The 17,813-nt window shown below is 42.6% G+C and overlaps 1 protein-coding gene across 21 annotated transcripts in view; it reads left to right on the forward strand.

Annotated features, from left to right (window-relative positions):
- FGGY (FGGY carbohydrate kinase domain containing) overlaps positions 1-17,813 on the forward strand; it is a 444,024-nt gene that overhangs the window by 341,511 nt on the left and 84,700 nt on the right. For 19 of the 21 annotated variants that reach the window (XM_017961925.3, XM_017961936.3, XM_017961918.2 and 16 more), the window contains 3 exons: positions 1,269-1,343; positions 7,714-7,834; positions 14,100-14,194. In XM_017961925.3, coding sequence (XP_017817414.2) covers positions 1,269-1,343; positions 7,714-7,834; positions 14,100-14,194 — 291 coding nt within the window. The remainder of the gene's footprint in view (positions 1-1,268; positions 1,344-7,713; positions 7,835-14,099; positions 14,195-17,813) is intronic. The other 2 variants (XM_021942158.2, XM_021942161.2) reach the window with 1 other exon arrangement.

Genomic DNA, 17,813 nt, shown 5'->3' on the forward strand with positions numbered 1-17,813 from the left:
GCTCACAACTGCAATCCCAGCACTTTGGGAGGCTGAGGCAGGTGTATCATATGAGATCAGGAGTTCGAGACCAGCCTGGCCAACATGGTGAAACCCCGTCTCTACTAAAAATACAAAAAAGCCGGATGTGGTGGTACATGTCTATAATTCTAGCTACTGGGGAGGTTGAGGCAGGAGAATCGCTGGAACCCAGGAGGTGGAGGATGTAGTGAGCCGAGATCACAGCCTGGGAGACAAAGTGAGACTCTGTCTCAAAAAAAGAGGGCTCCCGAGTTTCCTGGTTTGGGCAACTGAATGGTACCTGTGCCCTGCCATAGGCCAATTGCAGTGGGCTTGAGGGTGAAATCTGGAGAGAGTAATTAAATGGGGCCAGAGAAGATAGAGGAAGGGACCTACATAGACCACTCAGCTCCCCTATTTTGATGCAAACTGCATGTCCATACCTGGTTGAGCTCAGGACAACACACACCATAGGAACCGAGTAAATGAATGTTGGTGAATTAATTTTATAATGTGATAATCTAAAGTGAACTGTGCTGCTGATGCCTACAAACACTGGGCTCGGCTTGAAGAACCCAGCAGCCTCTAGAAATGTCCTAAGAGAACATCTTGATGAGTAGAAGACATGAAAGCAGGACTGTGAGTAAGTCCTGATGGCGTACAAATCCAGCATCCTGTTCAGTTCTGGACTCTCTCAGAGATTGACATACTCCATATAAACATCTGATTCTTATTGACTTTAATGGGATTCCCTTGCAACCCACAGATTCTAAGTTATCCCCTAGTAGTTATAATATTTGTAGGAGATGTATTATTTTACCCTGGATTGGACACTGAATGCTGTTACACTGAATTCTGACAGTAGCAGAACACAAAACAAGATCATCTTGTACTAGAATGCCACTGTTACGTGTTGATTTCTTGTAAGCCTCAGAAAATAGGTATCTATAAGAAAAGAGAATGTTTTAAAATAAAAGGTATTTAATTATAGTCTAAGAAATATCAAACATAATCTTCCTGTGGTATTTGTTTTGTTTTTGTTTAATCTAAGGTCAGAGTATTTTCTTCTGGGGAGGAAGGGATAGTTTTTCCCAGGTCTGGAGATTAAACAACTTAGTAGGCTTTTCACGTTCTGCTCACAAAAAGGGGATTTGCATATGAACTTGTTTCAGCAAGAAAACACATCTGAACGTATTTCATGGGAACTATCTTTATCCACGGCAGCTTCTTTTGACCATCTTCTTCTTTTCTTCCCTTCATCCCTATAGGTCACCGGATTGAAACTGTCTCAGGACCTCGATGATCTTGCCATTCTCTACCTGGCCACAGTTCAAGCCATTGCTGTAAGATACTATAATGCCATTTTTAAAGAGACTTGGAGCCATCAGTATACCCTAGGCCACCGGCTCCCCAAGATACAGCACATGCTTTTGTGACAGAGATGCTTAATTAAAAGATTGTTTGCAAAAAAGAAATTCTTGTATGTCTGGAAGGAAATGTTGATGAAAGGCCTCACCTGCTTTAACTAATAACCTCATGTAACTAAAAGCTGAAAGGAGTTAAAATCTGTGAAGATTATACTTGTCATTTATCTAATTTGTCTTCTAAATTTAATTAAATAGAAGCAAGCAAGCAGATGCTATGTATGCTTGCATTAAGAAAGGTTGTTAAGAATGTCTGATTTATAAAATACATTATATTGTTCACTTTGCAAAAGGATTCATGATAGGGGTCCTTTAAATAGGAAGCTTCCTTAGAACATGAAAGTGTTTGTTTTTTGATAAGTAGCTGCTTAACGTGAGGTTAGGATGATTAGGGAGGAAGAGGGGAATTTACATCTAAAATGTTAGGAGTTTCTAAACTAAAGATAAATCAAAATTGGAAATGAAATCCTAAAAGCTTAACCATTGTCTAAGGAATCTTCTTATCTAGAGGTGGCTATGGATGGGCTACAAGAGGTTTCTAATCCTGAAATCACATCCAGAATGTTGTGTGTGTGCATATGTTACAAAGTGCATTTTAGGAGAGTAGATCATGGCCTTCAGGGTCTCACAGCAGGTATGTACCCGAAATTAAGTTAATCCAGTGAGGCTTAGCCACTTCTGAAAAGAGAATAGGAATTAACAGAAAGAAAAAATCAGTTTATCTAATTTTGATTCAAAATTTATTTTTCAGTAACACCTGTTTAAGCAAATATGTTTAATGCTATATGTACATATATGATATTCAATTATTCTGTTTCTTCACACAACTGTTTTCATAACTTTATTCCTTTAAATGATATGTATACTTATTCACACCACCAGCAGAAGTGCTTTTTTAATGCTCAGATTTATCCAGGTACCACGTATGTACAATAAAGAATGGAACTTCCCAAATAGTAATAATACTAATACTGAAGGGATATACCTTCTTTAATGCAACTGCATAGAAGTATAGAGTCAGTCAACTTGATTAAACAGCCCTTTTAGATTATACACTAGTTTTACTATATCTTCCTGAAGCAATTTTCTTGTTGGTCTAATAGCTTGGCCAATTCAGTGAAATCAGTCAGATGTCTTTATGCATGGAAACTTGGTCAAAAGCACACAATTCTGACAGCTATAAAAATGCAGGAAATGAATAGTAAGATGAAAATAGAGAAAAAAAGTGTGCATCAGTAGTAAAGATAATTATTTAGCTGTCCGGTTTTATAATAATGATAATGATGATTATGATTATAATAATAAATGAATTAAGAGGGTTTTTTGGGTTTTATTTATTTGTTTGTTTTGTTTTGTTTTTTTTGAGACAGAGTCTTGCTCTGTTGCCAGGCTGGAGTGTAGTGGCGCCATCTCGGCTCACTGCAACCTCTGCCTCCTGGGTTCAAGCGATTCTCCTGCCTCAGCCTCCAGAGTAGCTGGGACTACAGGCATGCGCCACCACATCCAGCTAATTTTTTGTATTTTTAGTAGAGACGGGGTTTCACCATATTGGCCAGGATGATCCCCATCTCTTGACCTCGTGATCTGCCCGTCTCGGCCTCCCAAAGTGCTAGGATTACAGGCATGAACCACCACGCCTGGCCAAGTTAAGAAGTATTTTATATTTGCCAAGCACTGTGCTAGATACATTGCACAAATTATCTGATTTAACCTTATTACGTAGATATTATAATCCCCGTTCCACAGACTGGAAACCTAAGCCTATATGTGATTAATTAACTTGTGCAGGGCCATATAGTTGGTGGCAGAGGTGGGCTTTGAACCCCCAGCATTCTGAAACAAAACTAGACATGTGAAGTACGGTCATCTGCTACTTAATGTTTTGGCTAACGAGGGACTCCATATATGACAGTGGTCCTATAAGAGTATAATACTGTATTTTTACTGCACCTTTTCTATGTTTAGGTATGTTCAGATACACAAATATTTACTATTGTGGTACAGTTGCCTACAGTGTTCAGTACAGTAACGTGCTGTATGGGTTTGTAGCCTAGGAACAATAGGCCATACTCTACATAGCCTAGGTATGTAGTAGGCTATACCATCCAGGTTTGTGGAAGTACAGTCTATGATGTTTGCATGACAAAATCGCCTAACCATGCATTTCTCGCAGTGTATTCCCATGGTTAAAGGACACACGACTGTACTGAGGAACTTTTGTTTTCTGATTTGTTAATGTTATTGTATAAAAGAGTCCCATAGTGGAATGAATAGTTTATATTGAAATGAATAATCTTGGAAAATCAGAGTGGTGTGATACTCCCCCTTTTGAGCACATGCTAAGGGGAGGACATGAAGGATGAGGCCAAACAGGATGGACCAAGGGGCACCATCACATAGTGGTAATGATAGTTACCTTTCGTCAGACACGACTGTGTGCCAGGCACCAAACAGAGTACCTTGCCTACTGGTAGCTTAACATTGTAACCCTGTAAGTAGATGGGTTTGTTCTCATTTTACAGACAAAGGGAGGACCATTTGCCAAGGTCAAACAGCTACTGGGTGGTAGTTGGAATCTGAACCTTTCTCCATCTCACACCCAGGCTCCTGCTCTTTCCACTTTACCATGCTGCATTTTCGTTTGATCTGTTTGTAAAAGCTACATGGGTGAAATAAGCTTTCAGATATTCCTAAGAATCGTTTTTACTTAACATATATTAGAAAATACCATTAATTTGGCCAGGATTGTCTCACAGAGGTCCCTTTCCTGGTAAGAGTACTGCAGCAGAAGTCCAGAAATGTATAAATGAGGTTAAACTTAATGCAGGCAGGAGAAGGGAAGAAAAAAAGCCAGCTACATTTTCTCAAGTACCACACACTTGGAAAATCAATCTTGTATTTAATGGGCCGTACATGTATTAAAAGCTATCATATTTATTCTGTCCATTGTCTTAATGACCTTTATAATACCATGAAAGGAAGGCATTTTAAGACAGAGATTTTTCTCGATAAGACTTTTTTGTGGAGTCAAGTGAATTGTGAGGGTTTCAGTCTGTTTTGCAAATGTATCTGAGTGTGCTGATCTTTTAGGCAAAAAAAAAAAAAAAATGTGCATTTTAATGAGGTATTCTGATAACAGATATTTTCCCATCATGTTCAACTTCGGAAAAAATATTTTGTTTCATTAGCCCTGAATATTGCCAGAGCACGTATTTGTTGTCGGTCATCTGAAAGTTAAGCAAATTTCTCTCTATATGTAGTCATATCTTTGGGTGCTATTTTGTTGGGATGAAATGAAATTAAAGAGGATTGTAATCAAGTTAACTTGGGACTGTGCAAAACCCTCCGTGAAGTAAAATTCTCTCTTGATCATGCTTAATTGAAAGACCTGTCAACCACGCAGTTTATCCATAGCCTGTTCATCTATAGTTTTCTTTGCAGAACAGACCCTTAAAAGGTACTATTTGCATTTGAAGTCTCTTGATTTGCATTCGGTTCTGTACATTCCCAGTGGAATAGCCTAATTTTAATTTAAATTTCTCTGTGAAAACATTTTTTCCAGAAAGGTGAGCACAAAATCATTTTCACACAAAGCCCTTTGGTGGGACATTTCAGTAGGGTGGAGTATTACACAGATTGGAGTCTGGGACACCGAAAGGGGAGGTCCTTTAAGGAACCGCCAGACTGAGTGGGAAATTCCAGCCGACAATACCACATGGGGGAGAGACAGGCTATCTGTCACAGCCCCTCTCCAGGGAGTGCCTCTTACTTGGATCATTTCTGTCCTTTTCCCAGGAAATGTGCTTTGTTTTATTCTTGTCTCAGGCCTGCTAATCGCGTGCCCCTAAGTCCCTGGTTTTAGAAATATCAAAGATACCAGTTTTGCCTGACATTTCCATACAAATTAGGAGACAGCTATTCTCCCATCCCATACAGACTGTATTGCTTAGTCAAATTATATATCTCCTAAGTGGGAATAACAATATGCAGGTTTCACATTTGCCTTAAGATTAGAGATGCTATTAAAGTGCATAGCAGAGTGCCTAGCATATAGCTGATAACCAGAAGAACTCTCCTTGTTCACCTTTCGTGAACTGGACACTCTTCTACAAGTTTTACCTTTGCTGCCTACAGCAGCAGCCTTATATGGTAGGTATTATTAGATTTCATCAAGCCTAATACCACATTTTTAATTTTTTTGCATGTTGACATTTCTGACAATCTATAGAAATTTTAACTAAGTGAATATGATACTATTATTCCCATGGCAAAAAAAAAAAAAATGGCAATTGAGTTATAGAAAGGTTAAGGTATAAGAAATATGTGAAATGCCTAAATGCCAGCCTGGGTTTTTTGAATTCAAAACTCATGCTCTTAGCTACTACAGATTCATGCCGTTAGAGCAGACTGGGGTTGCCCGGAATCCACAGGCATCAAATGATCCATGGTGGACTTCAGGCATCTGTAGACCTCCTGAAATTATTTATAGTACTATTTTGTATGTGACTTTTTTTTTCTGGGGAGGTCAATAGGTTTTGGCATATTCTCAAGGGGATTCATGACCCCCCAAAAAGCTTAACAAAGAACATCTGGGAATGATCAGCCCTAGTTAGTATGTAGGATCTGGCCTTATATGGCACAACATGTTTGAATTTTTCTAAACACACTACATCTGTGGATTGTTTTTGGAGGCCCAGGTTTTACCTAATCCATATTTTTACCAGATTCATGAATAGCTTCAACAAACCCTAAAGACCTCTGGGCTAGAACTGCTGTGTCTTTTGCTCCTGAACTGCCCCTGTCCCTCATGATTTATGCCAAAGCAATTAGCATTTCATGTCCTATGGTTCCCAGATCACCCTCTGACCACTCCTGTTCCCAGGTTCCCCCATCCCCTGGGGTGACAGCTCCCTAGACAGCCTTGTCAAAGCAGGCTTCATTTACCCTTTACTCCCCACCCCCACAGGATGTGAGGTCAGGGCAGCATCCTGCTGACTTCCAAAACCCTATTCCTCACCTTGGCTAAACTCACTACATTCCTAGGTTTCAACCTGAACAATACTGTCACACTTTCACTAAAAAACAAGATATTGGCTCATGCCTTCTTCTTGGTGGCTATGCCATCTGTAGAGACACATTGGCCTCCCCGATCCTTGACTTTCTTATCTCTTCTGACTTCTCTTCCCTCCCCTTTAGCAATTCACTCCCAGGTCTATACCTAGGACTTTGACATCTCCCCAAATTGCTCAATCTCTAAACATTTCAAAGACTCGCTACCCACCAAAAAATCCTCTTCCTCTATTCTTTCTGGAGCTCCTTTCTCAGGCATCATCATGTGGCTGCCCCCTTAAGGCCACATCACAGTTCATCTTCTTGTTTTTAGTCCTCATCCCAAATACATTTTGATTTTTGAACTCTAGTTTTTGAACTTTCAAGTAAATTAAGATTTTTCAGATGTTCAACTATCTTATCTAAAACTGAAGAATTCTACATTAAGATTCACTTCCATAACTCTAAGGCAATGTTCTCTTCTCAAACAATAACGGTTTTTACTGAGTTTAATGAACTTAGAAAGACAGGGATGAGGATAATGTGCTTTAGGAAGATATTAACACATAAGGACTGAGACACAAGGCTGAATTGAAAATATGGTGAAGCCCTGAAACAACCTGGGAATGGATTTGGCTCAGAAGCCTCCTTTTAGAGAACCACTACCTGGTTTCAGGTAATAGCAAAGGTAATTTTAGCCCGCAGCCACCCTGAAGCCTTGGATATCACCTTCTTTATGCAATTAGAGGCTTCTTTCCATGATTCTGCTGCTGGATTTTTTGGTGCTTTTCTTAAGGAAAAAGCCTTTAGTTCCCATTTAGTAAAGGAAGACTGACCAAGATACCATTGACTCTGTTTTAGAGTAGTATTGCAATCACTCCTAATACAGGGCCTGGGCTATAGTAGACACTCATTAAATATCTGTTTGAATGAACTATGTTACCATTAACTGTGTTGACATTGTCAACTGTTTTTGTCAGTGTTGTGTAACTACTGATAGAAGCAAATGGTGTAATTAAGAGGGTTTTGGAATCAGTCAGGCCCAAGTTGAAATTCCCACTCTATGATTTAATTAATGGTGTGATCATAGACAACATAGTCTCTGTGAGTGTCAGCTTTCTGAGATAGTGTATGTAAAGCTCTTAGTACAGTGTCTAGCACTCAGTAAACATTTAAGAAGTGTTCCCTAGTGTTTACTTATGCAACTATACTGATGCTATCTTCTGCTTCTCCTTTCAAGTTGGGGACTCGCTTCATTATAGAAGCCATGGAGGCAGCAGGGCACTCGATCAGTACTCTTTTCCTGTGTGGAGGCCTCAGCAAGAATCCCCTTTTTGTGCAAATGCATGCGGACATTACTGGTAAGTCTGGGAAGGAGGAGACAAGGTCATTTTTGGCTTGGCAGCAAATGGGCATGGCCCAGTTCTGGGTGAGGTGAGATTAGGAGGATATATGTGGTATGCTAGATTATTAAAATAACCCTGAAGTCTTTATATTCAAGATGGAGAAAGTGACTTCTATGTATATCCAACCATTGAATAATGGTGAGAAAAAACACAAGAGAAGTTGGCCAGGACTAGATCTTAATTCAAGCGTTTACACAACAGTTTTGAGTACCTCTTCTGATCCACATATTGTGGAGGATATTGAAGATATGAACATGAATAAGGCATGATTCTTGCTCCCCACCACCCAGGAACTCAGAGTCTCTTGAGGAAGGGAAACAGCAAACAGGCATATTAAAGGTAGTATGGCAAAAGCTCGGAGTGAGAAAAGTACAAGGTATCATGGAAACATAGTGAGGCACCTCGTCTGGTTTGGGACCTAATGGCAGCTCAGGGCATGTGGTCTGGAAGAAGTGATAAGAAAGCTGTCTTGAAGAAAGAATGCAGAGGCTGGATGCTGTAGGATCTGTGGGTCTGGTTGCAGACTGAATTTGAGCCCTAAGACCCTGCAATCCTGTGATTCCTTCTCAGCTCATCAGAATCAGGGATCATGATAGAGGTGCAGGGAATCACAAATAATGGGCTGAGCTCTTTCTGATAGCAGCAGACAGTGGAGGAGAAGGATCCTTATCAGAGCCCCTAGAACCCAAGGAAGGGGCCCCATTGGCAAGAGGCTTTCTCCAGGAGGTCCTCCAGGAGGACGAGGAGGCATCAGGTCCAGAGAGACAGAGGTCCAGGCCCCTTTTACTCCTTGCCCCTCTGGTGTCTCCTGGGGACTGGTGTTCTCTCCCAGGACCCATCCCTGGGTGGACAGGTACCACCAGGGCAGGGCAAGATGAGGGAAAGTAGGAGAGGATTGTACCCATCCCGTAGTCCCAACTGCAGCCTGATAAGAGCCCACTTGATCCTACCTACATTTATCATGATCCTTTCTTATCTGTCATCCCCTACTTTCTTACCTCTGACTTCTGGGCAGGTCAAAGTCCCTGCCCCATTATATCCTTGTTCCCCCTCCAAGCCACACAGATTCCTGCACATGAGAGCCTTGTCTAACACGATGGATGTAACTGATCTCTGCACATCATGAGATGAAACTAAGTAAGTCATTTATTCCCAGCCTAGAGATAAGCAGACTGAGGCACAAGTCTGAGGACAGTAAGAAAAGCATACAGTCTAAGGGCAGAACTATTGGGATGTGAAATATAGAAAGTATTACCATTAACCAAGCCCCTACTATGTGTCAGTGTGAATCACGCTGTGGACACTTAATCCTCCCATGCCACCAAAGGGTAGAAATTGGTGCCCCCATCTTACAGACAAGGAAGCTGATTGGTGGGTAGGTGAATTAAATCGGCTATCTAAAGTCAAACAGGCAGTACGGGGCAGGACCAATATTGTAACCGTGGTGTGTCTGGGCCCACCGTCCCTTTATATTGTACTGCTGACCCAGGTTTCTCGACTTTTCTGCCAAGTTTATAACCGTTTGATGATGACCCCTCTTTCCTGAGGTGTCCAAAACCCTACAGAAGTGGGCCCTTCAAAGCAGAAGGAGGAAAGACATAAAAAGAGCCCAGATTGCCTTATAATTGCCCTCAGGAGAAAAACCGTAACATTTTATCTAAAAATCAGTTGACTGGTTCAGATAACTTTCAAGCTTAAAATTTCATCTGTGACATTCCAATTTCTAGCCTTCTTTTTTTTTGTATTTTTTGGTAGAGACAGGGTTTCACCATGTTGGCCAGGCTGGTCTTGAACTCCTGACCTCAAGTGATCCACCCGCCTTGGCCTCCCAAAGTGCTGGGATTACAGGCATGAGCTACCGCGCCCAGCCCCAATTTCCAGCCTTCTGATAGCCAAAAAGCTTCCTATCTGGATGCAAGAGGAAAGATGAAAATCAGCTTTGGACAACACAGTACTCTAGAAAATGGGAAACAGGGCCTCCCAGAGCAGAACAGCTAGCTGTGAGTGACCCCGGTACTGACTCGGCACTGCAGCCCTGGACTTTGTGAAAATGGGTCATCTTCCAGGCCCTACATCGCTGGGCTGACTCAGAAGCACGGGCGGGGGTAGGGGGGAGTGCAGCGGCTTCACAGAAAGTTCTGCTTTGGAAACTGTTCTCCTCTAGGCTGTTGAATGAAAAGGCTGTTAATCGTTATTTGGATTCTGATTGAAACTGGACCTTTTGTCTCTAACTATGGACCAGTTACAGTTCCAGACAAAGGGACCTTTTCTTTAGCCTGGAATTCCTCTGCCTTTGGGAGCCTGTGACTGACAAGTGATGGCAAAGTGCATCTGCCTTTGAATGCTTTGGGTTCTGCTAAACTCATTAATGCATCAGATAAAATAGTTCACATTCCAGCCAAAGCCGCCCTCTTCCTCTCCTTCACCCAGCACTCAGAGAAAAGAACACATTTGCATTTGTCCCTGTAAAAGGCACGTACACAAGCAGCCAGTATAGAGGTAGTGTCATTGGTGCCTTTAAACATTGTATTGCTCTAGTTTTCCTACAGAGACAGAGTTAGGGAGGACTGTTGACCTGGAACATGATTCTCAGAAATGCATGTGAAAAACACATTGGAATTTGGGAGATTTTTTTGGAGATAGCGTGGAACAGTGGAAGAAGCAGGAGATCAGCTCTGTGACTTTGGGCAAGTTACTTTACGTCTCTGAGTCTCAGTTCCCTCTTCTGAAACAAACAAACAAACAAAATTTTCATCTCCCTCATGTAGATCACTGCTGAGGAATAAATGCTCGCAAGTTTGTGAGCATCAAACTCTGTGCCTAGACCAAGTAGGTGATCAGTAAATGTTAGTTCTCTTGTTCCATCTAGGAAGCCCCGTGCCAAAAAGAAATTTGAGGGAAAAAAAAAAGCAATTTATTATTTTGAAAGTGAATCTTTGCCATGTTGAGAACAGCCTGCTCTGTACAAGCAGGGAGAGCAGGGCTTTGCCAGCTTGGGAAATGTTGTCTACATGAGGAGGAAGAACCTCCTTGTACCCCGGTCATTTGGTTAACTGTGGTTTCAAGAAATACTTGGTATGTACTAAGTAATTGTAAGTTTGCCCCACTGACTTGGGACTAAATGTTCCTTCTTCTAAGTTTTATTTTTTAGTACTGGTAGTTTCAGTAGGGGTTTCCCTCTTCTGGTCTTACTCATTATTTTAATTATTTGTTCTTTCATTTATTCACTCAAAAGCATTCTCTGAGCACACCAGTGCGCCAAGCCCTGAGGTTGGCACAGGGAGGCTACGAAGAACAGTCATGTCCATCCAAGAGGTTCTTTATAAAACACAGAAAAAGTGCCCTTGGTCTTATGACCAATATCCAGAGTGAGTAGAGTGGGGACCCAGAGGATAAGATGTGTCAGTGTCAGTCAGGTCGAGGCAGAGAACAGATACACCCTCCAATTAGGTTAACTGGAGGGAAGTTGAATAAAGAGTCAGTGTACAGAACTGTGGGCAGGGTGCTGGAAGCCCAGACAACCAAGAAGTACCTTGGGATACTAACAGCGTTTCCACCCCTGGGCTTGCAAGGGTGAGGGTAGGGAGCAGGCAATCTGAGCCTGGTGGGATGTGTGAAGAGGGCAGCCCAGCAGAAGCTTAGTCAAGGATGTACCCAGAGGGCAGGGGCCCACAGCTCTGATCCCCACTGGCCAGTCTCCCAGGCACAGAGTAGGTGGAGGGAGGAAGGGAAGAGGTCGGATTGGTCTTAGAGGCAAATGGAAGCAGTGGGTTGATTTCATCCTGGGTAACAGGTGTGAGGAGAGACTTCAGAAGTACGGTAAACTTTAAGAATAACAACTAATGCTAATTTAGTGCTTTCTCTAAGCCAGGCACCGTTTCAAGAGCCTTATTATAATAACAATTTTAGTTCTCACAGCAACTCTGAAATAGGTGGAATTTTAACCCCATTTTTCAGATGAGAAAGCTGAGGCACAGAAAGGTTAGGTAACTTGCCTAGGATCACACACCTAAGTCAGTGGGGAAGCCAGGATTCAAACTCTGGCAGTCTGGGTTCAGAACACTTTGGGCAGCAACTTGAGAGCTGACAGGGGATTCACCAGGTTCACTTAGGTCTCTGGTTCGCAAGGGGAGGGGCCTGTGAGTAGTTCCTCCCTGCTCACAACTCGAGGAGCTTTTGGCAGGGTAGGAAGGCCTGGGAAGTAAATGGTGTTTGGAGGCACTGTCTTCAAAAACTCCCCAGGTCCATAGGGTAGGCTGGGTGGTCACAGTCACACACCCATCTGTACCATTCCTCGGATTCTTCAAAGGCTTGTAGCGCTCTCTCCTGCTGGGGTCAGCACAGCCCTTCAGTGTGGCCTGGCATCTGTCCTTCCCCTCTGGATGGTTGATGGAAACCTTTACTGTCCCTTCTCTACTTACCCAGTTTTTAGCCCGGGTCTAGTACATGCAGAGAGGCTTCACTTGCCGTCCACCTGAATTCTAACAGTAGCAGCCATCATTTCTCCATAGCTTACTGTAGGCCAGGAAATGTGCTAAGCACCAACTATGTGCCCTCTCATTAAGCCTCACAACACACCTGTGTGGTACATCTTATGATCATTCCCATTTTGCATTTGGGGAAACCAAGGCTAAAAGAGTGTAAGTGACTTGCTGGACACAGAGCTAGTGGAACCAGGAAACAAACTCAGGTCTGAGCTTCTCCCAGCATTCCCACCCGACACCACGTTGGCAGTGCCTTAAGCCCCGGCCCAGATGAGGGCTGGTATTTCTAAATTCTCTGGGGTGTCTGTGGGAATTTGGTCCCCTGCCCTCTTTCTCTGGGTAGCTGGAGGAAAGAACTGAGTGGGGAGGTAATGGGATGTAGAGAGAGTGCCTCAGGAGAATCTCAGACAAGATAGGAAAAGAAATTTAAGCTTTGGGAAAATAACTCTTACGGCTTGACTACAAGAAGGTTTTACACCACAAGGGTACCTCTGTAAAGTTTGCTGCCATCTCCGGATTAGCAGACCAATCTATACATTATAGACCTAAGAATCCTAAATTATTTCTATTAATCTTAAACCTACCATGAACCCTCAACCTCTGGGCGTTAGCATACGGAGGGCTCCTCCCTGCCTGGTGGACCCCTGCTCACCCTTCAGATGCCTGTTTAAGCCTCGTCTCCACTGTGATCTGTGATGACCACTACCCCAGAAATGTGTTCCCTCATCATTCAGTCACTCACCGTGTGCTAGATACTGGTCTAATGCCAGGGATTCAGCAGTAGACAAAACAGGGTCCCTCCCCTCATGTAGCTTAAGTTCTTGCAGGGGAGACAGACATTAAACAAGTAAGTAAAATACAATGTTGGAATGAAGCAAAATACAATGTTGGCATGAAGCAGTTAAGGGGGTAAGAAATATTGAGGGAAGTTGTAATTTTAAATCTGATGGCCAGGGAATGCTCAGTAGGAAGGTGATGTTTGCAGAAACACTTGAAGGAGGGGCCAGCAATTAGCATGTGGGCATCGAGGAGGAAGTGTTCCAGACAGGGAACAGCATGGGTAAGGGCCCCGAAGCACACTCAGGAAGCAGCAAGGAGGCCAGGACTATGTGGCTGCAAGGAGAGAAGGAGGATATCAGAGGGGGAGAAGTGGGGCCAGATCTGGGAGGGAGGCCCCCTTGTCAGCCACCGTAAGGACTGTGGCATGTACCCTGAGAGAGGGGAGAAGCCCCTGGAGGGATGAATCGTACCCTGTCTTGCTACCTCCTTCCCTTAGCACATCTCAGTTAAAGAACCAACCCCCTGGTTGGAGAGAGACTAGCCTTCCTCTCTCTCATCCATCTCTTTCTGAAACCTGAATAGCAGGGCACAGTGCGATTCATCTCAGTATTCCCTAGGCCAGCAAAGCACTTAATAAATATCTCTGGATCTGAACTTGAATCAAATGGCAGGTAGCAGCTTGCAGAAGCCTGAAAAACCTGGGCACTGAGGTCTCATGAGTTGATATATATGGTGTTGGCTCCCTTGGGCCCTTGGCTACTGCACCAGCAGGCACAGGCAGTGAAATCTTTTAGAACCAAATAATCCCAAGGAACAAGGAAGGGAGGACTGTGGGGAGTCGGGAGGGGGGCTGCTGCTGCCTGATGTCAGGTGTTTTTGCCACTGTAGCTGCTTGCTGGCTCCTCATACTCCCCTGGCTCTGCTCCCTAACCAAGGTGTGGCCTTGTCCTGCGCAGGCATGCCTGTGGTCCTGTCGCAAGAGGTGGAGTCTGTTCTTGTGGGTGCTGCTATTCTGGGTGCCTGTGCCTCAGGGGATTTCGCTTCTGTACAGGTATGTGAAGACCAGGGGGTGGGCTGTGGCTCCTCCCCTGTCTGAGGCCAACCTTCCTCTTGACAGCAGCTCGCATTTTACAAAACACACACAGGATATAATTAAGAAATGATAGGTTCCAGCCAGGGAAAGCACAAACACTTCTAGCCTCAGACATATTTATTGCAGTTTTCATTTGACTTGGCCTCAGTTCGTGTTGGTCGTTCTGTTTTTCAGTTGTTTTTGTTTTTTATTTCTTCTTTAAAATACCTTTTAAATTATTCCTTTTAAATTTCTCCTTGACCACTTTTCTTTGAGCACATGAAACAGGTAAGCCTCAAAACCTCAGTTTTTCGTGTGTATTTCAGATTTTTAAAAGCTTATGGCAATCCCAGCATTTTCCAAATACCTTTAAGGCCTCTATCAACAAGAGATACAAATGACAATGTTAGTATTCATTAAAAAAGGAATTAAAAGGGAAAATAAGGAACAAAGATATAGGAAGAAGGAAACAATTTGGTGGCTGTGATTAAACACATAATTTGGCTCTGAGCTTCCTGGCAGCCAAGACAAAAAAGAACACATGATAAATTGCATAATTCTTATTTTCAAAAAGAGGAAACATACTAGTTTCTGGTGAGAGGCAGAACTTTCCCTCCTACCAAATTGCGAAAGACTTTGCACACATGGGGCTTTGTGGAGAGGTTCTGAGTGCTGAAATAATACAACAAGATAAAGAACGAATGTGATGTGGAGGCTAGGAGTGTACAGGCTCTGGCATTAGACCACCTGGGCTCAAATCCTGGCTTGACTACCTGCCAGCTCTTGTGGCCTAAACACTCTTCTCTGTACCTCCACTTCTTTATCTGTAATAGTAATTAACAGTACATCGTGAGTTCTTTCTGTGTATCAAGCATGCTCATTTAGTCCCTGCAACAACTCTATTATCACCATTTTATGGTTGAGGAACCTGAGGCATAAAGAAGTTAAATAACTTAGCCTAAATGAAACGGCTAGTAAATGCCAGAATCAAGAAGTCTAGCTCCCACTTCTCAACTGAACGTTCGAAAGATATTTGTTCAGCTAAGCAGCAGAGTGTCCAAATGACTTGCTCATGGTCTCAATAGCCAGGTAGCTAGTAGCTCCGTAATTAGAGTTTCATTTATTGTGAACCTCTTAATGTGCCAGACACTGTGCTAGGTGCTTTTTGTATAATCTTCCTAATACCTATAACAATGCTTCATGAACCACAGAGATTGGGCAATAGAGATCCAGAAAGCTTACAAAACTTAAGGGTACATTGTTAGGAACAGACAGATTTAAAACTGTGATGTTGTTTGTACTGCATTTTGGAAAATGTGGTACACTACACACTATCCAAGCCTCTGAAACTAATGACTGTGAAATCTCCCTCACAAGGAATTAAATCCACTCATGAATTCTTGTGGGTTCTCGGTGAATCTTTAAACAAAGATGGTATAGTTTAATTCTTGACTTTTTCTGGATAGTCTCGTCCTGTCTCAAAAATAGCACATGGAGATATTTGTTGTCGAAATATCAGTAAATGGTCAATTATTATTTTAGTGTTATCAGTGTAGGAGATGTTCTCACAATTAGGTATCTTGCCCTTCCTGTGACAAATTATAAAAGTTAAAATGGGAGGGATACTTACTAAGGTTCTGCAGAGGTTACCCTGTGTTGTGAACTGAGTATTTGTATTCCTGCAAAATCTGCCCTGACCCTCAATGTGATGGTATATGGAGGTGGGTCTTTGGGAGATAATTAGGGTTAGATGAAATCATGAAGGCAGGAGCCTAGTCTCATGGGTTATGAAGGTCTGATGGGCCCTTATACAAAGACACCAGAGAGCTTCCTTATTCTCTCTGCCATGTGAAGACACAGCAAGAAGTCCATTTCTACAAGCCAGAAGAGGGCTCACACTAGACCCTGACCTTGCTGGCACCCTGATCTCAGACTTTGAGCCTCCAGAACTGTGAGAACACAGATTTCTGTTGTTTAAGTACCCAGTCTATGGCATTTCGTTATAGTAGCCTGAGATAAGACACCTCATTTAATCTTGACAGTCATCCTGCTTGCAGGATGCATGCTTTTATCCTTCCGTGATAGGAAACCAAGTTTCAGAGATGTTTGAAGTAATTTGTCCAAGGCTACACAGAAAGGGTAGAAGCAGAATTGAAATGAAGGTCTCTCTGGGTCTATATCTTATCCTGATTGTCATTCTTTTTCTAATGTGTTCGATTGTTTTTTCTTTAAAAATATTTTCTGACTTCTTAAGTGTTCAGTGGTGTATTTTCTGAAAAGAAATGCCATAGATCACAAATCAGGAGATAGTCTGTAGCTCAAACAGAGAATAGCATGTCAAGATGAGGCTGCTATACCAGGTGCTTCATACCATGACTTATGGCTTCATTGATATCTTATTCAAAACTGGGATCTCCAGCTCTAAAGGAATTCCATTTACATCTTCCCCTAACTGGAAGCTGAGCTTAACTCCACACTGACATCTTGACTACGTGAGATTTGCTGTTAGTCTTCTGGAACAGAATCTAAGATATGGCAGATCAGATTTGGAACTGATGACTTGAGTAGCAGCTGCAAGGCTCACAGCGTTGTAAAGACAAGCTCATGTCTCCTATTCAACCCAAGGATGAGTGTGCCTGTCCTGATCGTTTTCAGGAGACACAATCTAGTAAAGGGAGCCCCCAGCTGTAAGAGGCCTGAGGTTTTATCTGTCGTCACTTACCTGACAGAATCCCCATAGTCTGGAGTTCTGTGCTTGCTTTACTATCCTCAGACAATGTCATTTGTTCTCTCTGGGTACTTGTTTTATTTGTCTGTTTTATGTATTTTTTTTTTAATGTTTAAATAAGAATTGCCACCCATATGGGACTATTGAGATAAAGAGCCTTTGAAGGTTCCAGTGACCTCTCAGGTGTAATCAATGTCATTAGAATGATAAAATGTTTGGAACTGCTTTGAAAATGAAAATGTATGTAGACTTAGCATCATTTGCTCCACTCCAAAGAAGAGGGGCTGACCTTTGTGCCTCAGGTCTGGGGACCAGCTCCAGATTCTGGCAAGGTCAGGCAAAACCGAATTGCTTTCTTTCTGTGATTCATATTTTCAACCTGAACTTCAACACAGTCTTTTCTTTGAACTTCAGAGACCCTGGCTTGGTTTGCAGGGTACCTGCCTTTCCTTTCTTCAGAAAGTTGAGCAATTCCTGCCAGATGTTTTGTCTTCTCATGGACCACACATCTGGTGGTTAGATGGAGGATTTCACTTCTTATCTAGATAGGCCGATTTTCGTAGACTCAGCCAGAGTCACCTCCTTCAGATGCTGGGAAGGCTGGGGAGAATCCAGAGGACCCAGACAATAGAGGTAGGGAAAAGTTTTATATGCTTGAGGAGACAAGGTTTCCGAATTTCATAGGCCCCTGAATGGATGATTTTCAGCCAGGGGTGGAGTCCTATACCTTTCTTGGGTGATATCAATGGATCCACAGCTGTAGATTTTGCTTGTAGCTATTGTAGACTCTGTGTATGTCAATTCTGGGAGAATTTTATCAGGGAAAGGGAGACTGGATGGAATTTTCTGGTGAGGCCTTAATGAAAGATT

Source organism: Papio anubis, chromosome 1 (genome assembly GCF_008728515.1).
Source record: "Papio anubis isolate 15944 chromosome 1, Panubis1.0, whole genome shotgun sequence".
In the NCBI taxonomy this organism is placed as follows: domain Eukaryota; kingdom Metazoa; phylum Chordata; class Mammalia; order Primates; family Cercopithecidae; genus Papio; species Papio anubis.